The sequence below is a fragment of the Morone saxatilis genome, unplaced genomic scaffold (genome assembly GCF_004916995.1).
Source record: "Morone saxatilis isolate NCDOM2014 unplaced genomic scaffold, NCSU_SB_2.0 Contig8, whole genome shotgun sequence".
Taxonomy (NCBI): domain Eukaryota; kingdom Metazoa; phylum Chordata; class Actinopteri; family Moronidae; genus Morone; species Morone saxatilis.
Genome location: NW_023340257.1, coordinates 16,035,650 through 16,046,152, shown reverse-complemented (window position 1 = coordinate 16,046,152; position 10,503 = coordinate 16,035,650). Strand labels below are relative to the sequence as shown.

Sequence of the window (10,503 nt, the reverse complement as noted above, 5' to 3'; positions counted from 1 at the left end):
GATTTTATCACATAGAGGGACACTCGCTGTACATTAAATAAGGATTTTTAAGGTGTACAAAGGGGCAATGTGTGCTGGTACATGAATAAGTATAAGCTGGATGAGACCGATTTCAAGAAAACATCGAGCCGGCAGTAAAGCTTCCCCCCAAATGGCATTGATCATTTTCTGTTAGTTCCTATACGAAATGTTGACATTTTGCAGATGCAGTTTACTGGCAGTAGTTGCTGGTTTAGGCGGCCCTCTGGTGGCCGATTAGGCTGTAAACGCTTGCTCTGGACCATTATGGCTCCAGTCAGGTTCGAAACCCACGCACCATGCCTGCTGTAAGGCTCGCCATAACAACTTTGTCACCACCGCAGAACACAGTAACAGATCATTACTCACATTTTCTAGTACACAAGAGTTTCTTGCCTTCCCTTTGTGCATCCTTTTCCTCGTCTTTCTTTTTCTCTTGAATTTCTCTAAAGCATTTCCCGCCGAGCAGGTGCCGTCCTGAGTTTAGTAACTTTGATCTGCTTGCGGCATGAGGAGTTGAGAAGGACATGTGTCAGTGAGAACCGCAGCAATTAAGATACACGAGGTGCGAGCCTGCACACCCTCTCCAACGCCAATTCTGAAGACCATGACTGCCAGGAGAAGAGCCCCCCCACCCCCACAACCGGAGACCTTCATGGTGCGTCTTGACTTATGACTTGAAGCCACTCTTTTATAATATGAAATTACTCATTATTTATGTATCGTCTGTCGGTAGTTCTGTCTCAGTCGTTCGTGATGAGATGTCTTGGTTCTGAATGTTTGGAATTAAAAATGCAGGAGTTGTAAATTCAAGAATCTCGGAGCGCATTCGAGGGGATACAATGAAGAGATTTAAATTAGTTATACTTTCGGCATAATTTCATTTACAATGAATGGCATACTTACAATTAAGAGGATCTGACTTGGCAAGAAAATGGGAAAGAAATATAATTTTCACTAGGTATATTTTCATAGCGTATTCATGAGTACGCAAGGAATTGCCACCGGCCCCCACCTCCATAGTTTTCCTTCTGCTCACTTCACAGGCCATATGTACGTTGACCCACGCGTTATACAGGTTGGAAAACTAATGAATACATGCAAAAAACGGTGCCAACTAAATACATCACGCCTAGGTCCTTTAATTGGAAATACATAAATAATTGGATGAGATTCGTATTATCATCTTGTTTTAAAACTGGAAATACCAAATCGGTTTGTGGCTTCAGCTTCTGAAAATGTGATATTTGGCTCGGTTGTTTTCTTCATTATGATGGTCTTCTTAGGTTCAATAATTGTAGAATTTGACTGTTGGTTGGACACAACAAACAATTTTATTTTCAACATTTTCACATTTTTCTGACATTTTATAGACAAAGTCATTAATCAAGAAATGAATCAATAGTTGAGTCGATAATTAAATCACTGGAACCCTAAACTACTGTAAATTTTGATACAATAAGTGTATCTATATGTCATAAACATAATGTTGTAAAATGAAAAACATATAAAAAAAACACATTTTGTGAGGTTTATAATAATGGAACAAACTACAGTAACATTGAGCTCAATCACGTTGCACACATCTTTTTCTTGCAGCAGAACAACTTTTTAAATCACACGGTGACGTAACACATGACACATACCCTCTAAAGTGCCATGGGGTCCACGTTTAATGAGGTATGTGTGCTAATTCCTGGAAACATCTCATCCTCTTTACCTAGTATGGCCCTCTACCGCCCCTCCATCTCTTTCTCCAGCTTTCTCTTGCGTTCTTTATCCTTTTGTGTCTCCCCCTCTGGCTTTCTTCTCTTGTGGCATACGTTTATGTTCCTGCTGTAACAAGTCATTGCTATCAATATCACCGTGCAACCTGACAGCATTGTGCAAACTAATTATTTACTGAGAGATACTGCGTTCCCTCACAAGACTCTCTGATACACATGTAGCCCATGTGTGGAGCACATAAATTACATCCAAGTTGTTTTTGAAGCGTGCAATACTATTTTGGGTTATTGTGTGATTTATTGCTTTAGAATATAGGAGTGTCAGATCATTAGTTTCCACACTCAGGCTACAGTTTGTATACAGTATCATCCATACAGTAATGTAAAATGAGCTGCCTTAAACAAAACAGAAGCCTCTAGCATATGCATAATGTTTTATGATAAAATATTTTTCTATTATTAGTATTATTAAAATTAAATATATATAGTACCAGTTTTACAAAAGCAACTCAGTGATTGACAATTTGATTTCAATTTCACTTTAATTGACCAAAAAACAAATGCTCAAAGACAATATATTGCACAAAGAATCCTTTGTTAGCTTAGTGCTCATCTAAAATGTGGAGTTTCTCGTTAAGCTGGTCTCCATGGAGATTGTGTAGCTGGTGATGATTCTGTTTCCACGGTAACAGCTTTAGGCTAAGTCCTCCTCCGATCCTTCGATGTCCTTTAAACATCACAAGACAATAATGTTACTGGCGCTTAACATCTGTATTGTAGACATAATTTTATTTTCCAGGCTGGCAGCAAGTACTTTTATGTCATTTAAAAAAAGTTATGATTTAATTTATTTCAAAATAAATTCTTGAACATCTACGTTCGTTTTTTTACAACATCCTTACCCTGAATGCTTTACACTGTGTAAATGCATATTATTATTTTCATTCAAAATCAAATCAAAAATATTATCAAATATTTTTTAATTAATAGATTAGTTTATTACAGTAAATTATCTTTGGACTGTTAGTCAGATAAAACAGACATTTGATGACATAACCTTGGGCTCAAGGATATTATATATTTTTTCTGATGTTTTATAGACAAACTGAGTAACCAGTTATTGAAAAAGTAATAAATCATTTGGCGCAGGCCTAGAAAATTGTGTAAATTGGGCATATTATTTGTGAAACTGTACAGATTTTTAAAATTGTCTTTACCTATTAACTTACCATTGGCTCCTGAGATCTGAGAGTCATGATATGTTTCTGATATGCAGAGATGATACAGTCTCGCCTGCAGAGAAGGAAACTGTTATTATTATGTTGAAAGTATTTCTGTTTTGATTCCCCAAAAATGTTCCTGTGTGTTTCGGAGGGGGCAGGTTAATTTCTCAGACTCACTTGCTAGTTATGCCTCCTCCTGGTGGAAGCCCTGGTATCTCTTCTGCAGCCAGAAATTTGATCACATACAAAAGGTCAGGGTCCTCATCTCTGGACCTCATCATCTGGATAATTTCTGTGAAGGGCGGAGTCAAACTGGTTATAAAGGAGGTGGTAACAGTAACAGTAGTCTGAAGTGTAGTGTTTTTTTTTGGGGGGGGGGGGGGTTTGGAGTAACTCTTAAAGGAAATCACCTTCCACTTTCATATCAATCTGTTGCTCCAGCTCTGCCTCTTGCTGCAGTGCCTGCTGTGACACCTGGGGGGCGTTGGGGAAGCAGACGATGATGATGCTCATGTTATCCAAGCTGCCCTGCAGAGGGAGACAGAGCACAGAATTATTAGTAAAGCACTAAGACAGCAGTTTAAGTTGAAATGAAATAGACAGTGGTTGAAGGTAACTAAGTGCATTATACATGTATGTTAAATCAGTAGTTATAATCCAATAATGTAATATATTAACTATTAATTGGTTAAGTAATATATCTTGCATGGGTCCTTTTGCCTGCATTTGACTACTTTTACTTTTGATGCTTTAAGTAAATGTTACTGATGATACTTTTTAATCTAGTGTTTTTACACTGTTGTTCTTTTACTTAAGGATCTTAATACTGCTTCCTCCCTTGAAATCACTTAAAATAGACCTGCTGAAAGGGAAAATAGCAGGGGACTGAGGTCTGTGGCAGGTTCGATGGAGATACAGTATATTGTGGTTTGAACAATATATATTCCAATATATATAGTCCAAACCAAAATACCCTATTGCAGATATATCCGTATCAGTGCTTATGTCTGCCCAAATGCAGCACAGAAATGCCAAAATACTACAATCTCACTGTACTGTGAAGTGATCACAGTTTTACAACCATCAGCCTGTTGGTTATGACGTCAGAGATGCGAGGAGTAAGGCTCAGTGTGTCCTGGAACATGCAGTCTTTCAACAGTACAGAACAGTAAGCCCTTTCAGGTGAAATAAATAGCAGCCCATCCCGGCCAGGATAAAACCTCTGAGCCGGTGTGCATAGATCCGTAACACTGAGGTCCAGTCAACACACTCGCATTCAGTATTAATCCGAGCCATGTGTAGCATTTCTCCGCTCCTATCCCATGTCCCCAGCGTGTCCTAATACAGCTATTTATAGTGCGGGCTAAAGGCTCATGGGTGTTCAGATGGGCAGCTACTAACAAGCATTAAGAGAACCTGCAGGAGAAATCTCCTTACATAACAACAACAACAGTGTGATTCCTCCTCACGGAGACCCTGCCCACGGTCTACCCATGCCCACCACACCCACTTCTTAATGTAAAGCTCCCCATTCATAAATCCTCTTGCTGTAACACTGTGTGTCGTAAAAAAGTCCAGTGAGCTGAGTTTAGACTACAGGATGACACTACTACATATACACGGGTGTAGTTAAGTAGATGAACTGAAATGTTCTCCATGACACAGTTGATCTATGCTTTTAGTTAACATGTATGAGACAGATAAGATGGCTGCTCTGACAAACATTAAATAAGACACTGTATGGAAACATAACTTATAAATTTTGGATCAAAATGTTTCACTATTTCCACAAAATAATCACAGCAATCCTCATCCATCACCATCTTTATCAATTCAGGATGCAGTCGTAGTTTGGGAAGCTTATGTTTTTTTGCACTTCCTATATTAAGGTCCCTAGAGCACATTGACCCATAGCATATAATTCACATAAAAGTTTTGATACATAGGTTGTAGAATGGCTTTGTTCACCCTGCAACCACCTGTGTTATGGTTAGTGCTGGGTATTAAACCTCAATGCAACCGACCGAAATGTGTCAAGTATTTAGATTGTTCTGGATTTTAATCCAATTCTAAAGCATTTTAGTATGGCAGAATTCAACATTTGAAAACTCCAGCTTCATTAATAAATTTTTTTTTCTTTCAGCTGAAACTTTTTTGTTGGAATGTGGGGTTACATTGTTTTGTCAAATACTATTTCTAAGGTCAAGAATAAATTGGCAGTAGTATTTAAAATTTTACATGTAACAATTCCCATCCCTAATCATGACAAAGCTGTTTAAAATGCCTTTATGCTGAGGTATCATTTTCTTGCTCCCCTTTTTCATCAATTAGCAAAGTATTTCGATCTGTTTCCGTGATTCATCCTTCCTGTATTTTGAATATACATATATCATAACACCTTTAACCATAACACATAATGCACCTTGTTTGTATGCTATAATTGTTGTGTTGACATCTCACCTTATAGAGACAGAGGTCAATGACCTGGGTGCAAATCTCTCTTAGATCATCGCACACCAGCAGACGGCTGCGCACAAAGGCACACAGTTCCTCATTACCAATGGCATCCCATACACCGTCACAGGCTAGAATTAGGAACTCGTCTTCGGGCGTCCTCTCCAGCTCATACAACTCTGGCTCTGGTGACACCAGCTGCTCTGTCTGCGGCCTCCAGTCCACCTCCTTGAAGTCAAAGTCCCCCAGTGCTCTGGAAACAGCCAGCGAGCCGTTCACTCTCTGCAGGGTGACAGAACCACCAGCGTTCTGGATGCGCTCCTTTTCTCTGGGGTTGAACGGCTTGTGGTCCTCCGTGTAGAAGACCACCTGGCCTTTATGGCAGAGCAGGGTGCGGGAATCCCCACAGTTGATAAAGTAAATGTAGCGTGGTGAAATCATGACTGCTGCTGCAGTGGAGCCACTTCGGTCCCAGTTGTCCTGGCGAGCCAGTTTGTGCATGTGTCGATCGATGTCCAGGAAGCCTTCTCGGATCCCATCCTTCACCTGCTCGGGGTCCTCGTTTGCTTTCACTCCACCTGTGGCAAACGAGGGGAAAACATTTGGTTTTAAGACACAATTCTGTATAGTTTCTGGCACTGCCATGTTGTTTGTGTAGGGGCCAAAACACATGGACCCAGGTACCACATAAACTGGGGTTCTGTCTTGATTTGTGAAATCCGTGGCTCACTTTCACTAACATTGAATAGCACACTGGAAATTAAGACATCCACTACTAGAGAAAGAAAACATCATCTGTGTTGTTGAGGTAACGTGGCCCCAGTGCAACAACATGGCCGCCATTAAGAATAAGAATATCTTTTTTGAAGGCAATGATAGGTAGCAGTAACAAGAGTTGCAGACCAAAAAATGACTGTCATGTAATTGTGATTGTTAATCTTCTCTCATATGGTTACCGATCAGTTCACAGCTCTAAATGTATTGGAAATATAAATGCAGTAAGTTTTCAAGTTAAATTACGACTTTGTTAAAACATTGTGGTTTTACCTTATATGATATTACATTACATTCATTTGGCATATGCTTTGGTGAGTCACAGTAAGTGCTTTTAAACTCAATGAACAACAGCTAGATGTCACAAAATAACTGGACATACATGTACATCCCCCTTCAGTACAAGTTTTAATCATGTTGAATGTTTAACTAGATTCATTGTATTAGTCACTAATTGTCCTGTACCTGTTGCCAGGATGTGCTCCAGCAGGTTTCTGGAGCAGTACTGGGCCACTGTGGTGCCTGCATGTCCATCAAACACAGCAAAGTATCCCCACTCTGACAGCTCTCCTCTCAGCTGGGGCATGCAAGTGTGGGCATCCTCCATCTGAGACCTCCAGCCCTGCATGCTCGCCACAGCATAGTTCACCAACTGAGAACCCCCCTCTGACACTTGCTTCTCCAGGATGGGATGCTCCAGGTATGGGCTTGGCATCGAGTCGTCCTCATCTAAACTGTCCTCTTCCCCAGAGCCTGTTTCCTTGGCCCCCCCTTTGAAGAAGAAGGTGACCATCTTCTCTGTCTCTTTGACCAGCTGGCGGAGGAAGGAGGGCACCTCCACGTTGCTGGCCCGCCTGGCCGTCCTCATCGCCCCGCGAAGACTGCGCTCAAGCTTCTTGCTCGACCTGGCAGCAGCCCGTCTCCTCCTGGTGCCGCTCCTCCGGCCCTGTGTTTTCCTCAACAGGTCCAGCGCAACAGTTAAGCTGTGGCTCCTCCAGCAAGTAAACCAAAATTGACTTTAAATCAGAATGATCCTCTTAAGTTGTAAACTTGGTTGGTTTTCTGTTAAAAAATATCAGGGCCATTTTTGCATTCCTTAGTGTGCCAGTTGAGAATCCTTCTTCTTCTTCTAGGTGTCTCTCTGTTTCTGTTTCTACGTCTCCCTCCTCCTATTTACCTGTCCTATATTAGCCCTTTGCTTCTATTGGCTTATCTATTTGTGTTGATATATCCCTCTGCTCTGCCCCCACCCACTGCCTCTCTCCCTCTCCCTACCGTAGTCCGTGTAACACTGCTGGATAATCACTTGGCTTGGTGTCTGCAGACATGCATGGTTTATCAGCATAACATTTTACACAACACAGAGGGATCCCATAATCAGTCATGCATGTCTGTATGAGGATTTTATGTCTGAAACACATTTTTTAAAATCCAATTAACTTCATTATGTCAGCATTTAGCCAATTTGTCTTAGTGACAGACAATTTGTTTCTACTGCATTCATATGGGACTTTTGTGACATTGTAGGGGAAGTTCATGAGTATATTGTATAAAAATATGCATGAAGTTAATTCTTGACCTTGGGAACAGCAGTTAACAAATCAACCCTATGTCATGGTCCATCTGGAGCTTTTGATCATATCACATGGTCTTTATGAGCAGAGGAAGTTTGACTGGCGTTTTCAAGGACAAGAATAAACTTTGAAATTAACACACAGTAGGTTAGCCAGCTAATATATATCTTAGGGCTTAACTCAGGATTCCGGGATCATAAAGCTTGGTATCACCTTGGTATTATTATCTCCATGGTAACCTGTGCTGCACAGCTAGGAGCAGATTCAATTTAAAACAAATGAGATGAGATACTGAGATTACAATAAAGTGACATGTAAAAAAGAGTAATAAAGGCATTTTATACTGTAGATCAGTAGAACTACTTGACTTAATTAAGATTGACGGACTTCTAACCAACAGAGAAATAGTTAAGCACACATTTTAGTATGTTATTATGATTATAGCTGCATATTAATTACACACACGGTTAATTAGCTCAGTAAATTATAAATGCAACATTTTCTGTGAGAGACCTTACCAGGCTTTCATTTACTTTACTTTGGGCTTATCTTGTTTAAACAGTTATCTTTAATAATTATAGAATTCATTAATATTCCTAATTGATTATAATGAGACCAGAAAATCTACTACTGCTGAACATGCTGAAAATGACAAACTGGTTAAAAATGGCTTTATAATAATTCCTAAACGCATGTATAACCTTATGTTTATTATATTATTCCAACTGTTTCTACAGTTTCTTATTATACTCTTGCTGTGTGATCGCTCAGCATCACTTTTTGCTACTGCCATAACCAAATTTCACTGTTTGAGCCCATTTGATATCACATAGCCAGACTATTTTCTTCTTTATACAGGCAGGAGAATACACACATAAATACGTCACTTGGCAATCTTAAGTCGTGTTAAGTTGTTTTATGTGTTGGCACAGCTACTCAAACTCCACCCCATCCTGTGTGTGACTTGCTGATTCCATGTTGTCCCTACATGACAGCTGTGTGTCTTAATCTCATTAACTGCTGTGTATTTGGAGCTTTTGACCTGGTTTACATTAACTCTTGAGGTTTATTAAGGACTATGTGTGATTATCCAGTTATAAGTGGGACTAAACCTTTTATGTGCTGTAGTCAGCTATTTCACAAACAATACATCATCAAAATACTGTCTGTTCACTTCCTGTGAAAACTCTTCAAGCCTCTCAAGTCATTTGGTAGTTGGTCTGTTATTCATTTCCAAAGTAAACCTGTGGAAGCAGAGTTTAGTTATTCTGCTACACTGTAACAAACATCCACAACATCTAAGACCTGTGCCAATTCCGACCACCTTTAAATTAATTAACAAACTTTTGTGTTCTTCATTTCTTTTAACTGAATATTAAGTTAAGCAATTACTTTGGACCAGAGGCCAGCCGAGGGCCTGGGGCCTGTCTCACACCTGGACCACTGTGGTAAGGACTCTTTACATACCCTTTATATGTGGTACATGCTCTACCCTACCATTTCTGTTGGTTTTTTTAAGCCAATTACCAACAAATACATCTTCAAGAGTGAAGTTACTACTAACCCATTTTAGAAGTTTCATCCCTTGCTTGCTTATTGAGGTCTGATAATACTGTCTTCAGACCACTCAACAAGTTAACACACACACACACACACACACACACATTGATAGATAATGATTTTGGTTCATAAATACAGTGTCAGCATGTAAGCGATTGTTAAAACGGTAACATAACTGCTTTGTAATGTGTAAAACAATTACTGTCTTTTTGATCAATTTTGGGGTCATTTCAAAGAAATTTCAAATATGTTACTTTCTAATTATCACCTAATTACCAAGAGATTCATGGACCTGTAAAATGAAGCGTTACCCAATGCATTTATTTCTTTTAAATCAAAACCCCTGAGTGTACTGAATTTAGCAAAGGTCCATTTATGCCTTACAAATTCAACTTTGGCTTTGTAAAAGAAACAGAAGTTACATTGTGTTTCTTTAAATATCTCACACTGTATGTGTTAATAATGCCTTTAAAGCCTTATACAAAGTGAAATGTGATATGTAAATCAAAGCAATGAGGTCAGTTTGTTGCATCAGTTACAGCTTCCCACTGCTGCCCCCCTACGTTTCACTGTTGCACAGGCCTCACTTCCCCATTGTAAAAAAAGCTTTTAGTTCAGCCTTTATATTATTTATACTCTAGCTTTTATGATAAATTCTGTTGTGGTTGGTTTGTACAGTTGCAATTTTTTAAACACTAATATTTCATATGTAAAACTGGGATATGATATTTACTAAAACATAGCTCATAAGCTATGAACCTGACCTGAGCTTCAGCCTGTCCTGCCCATCGTTGAATGCATCCTTTCCTGTGTATGTTTTGTATATGCTCATGCTATATATTATTAATGATTTCTTACTTCTTCTCTTACAGCCTGCCCCTATAAGATCCTGAGATGAAATCACATGACAAGGGAGAGAGAGACACACAGATGAGCTGTGAATGGGAGACGACAACGAGCTCAGACAGATACAAGGACACACACTCATGCCTCTCTCCCTTCGCTGTGGAATACATTACTACAGCTGCAGTCATAACGATGCAAGAGGAGCTGATGGGAAGGAGGATGGTGGAGTGAGGCAGGCAGGGCGGGGCTGCTGAGTGACAGAGCGGGAGGCAGGAGAGCTCGGAGGAAGCTGCTCAACAGACGAAGAAACAGAGGGAGGAGGAAGAG

At 39.8% G+C, this 10,503-nt stretch overlaps 1 protein-coding gene across 1 annotated transcript; it reads right to left on the bottom strand.

Moving 5' to 3' along the window:
• Nucleotides 1–2,268: 2,268 nt before the first annotated feature.
• ppm1na (protein phosphatase, Mg2+/Mn2+ dependent, 1Na (putative)) lies at nt 2,269–7,300 on the bottom strand. The gene is made up of 6 exons (XM_035680118.1): nt 6,662–7,300; nt 5,429–6,000; nt 3,379–3,496; nt 3,146–3,260; nt 2,975–3,038; nt 2,269–2,472 (listed from the first exon to the last, which is right to left on the bottom strand). The coding sequence occupies exons 1-6, from the start codon at nt 7,062–7,064 to the stop codon at nt 2,440–2,442; spliced, it is 1,305 nt and encodes a 434-aa protein (XP_035536011.1). The 5' UTR covers nt 7,065–7,300; the 3' UTR covers nt 2,269–2,439.
• Between the last annotated feature and the right edge of the window lie 3,203 nt (nt 7,301–10,503).

Bases quoted from the DNA above. Each gene is read 5' to 3' on its own strand.
- ppm1na (XM_035680118.1), bottom strand. From the start codon at position 7,064: ATGAGGACGGCCAGGCGGGCCAGCAACGTGGAGGTGCCCTCCTTCCTC. The intron at 3,497-5,428 runs GTGAGATGTCAA...CTCCCTCTGCAG, and splicing joins TTGACCTCTGTCTCTATAAG to GGCAGCTTGGATAACATGAG. The intron at 3,039-3,145 runs GTGAGTCTGAGA...CCTTCTCTGCAG, and splicing joins GGAGGAGGCATAACTAGCAA to GCGAGACTGTATCATCTCTG.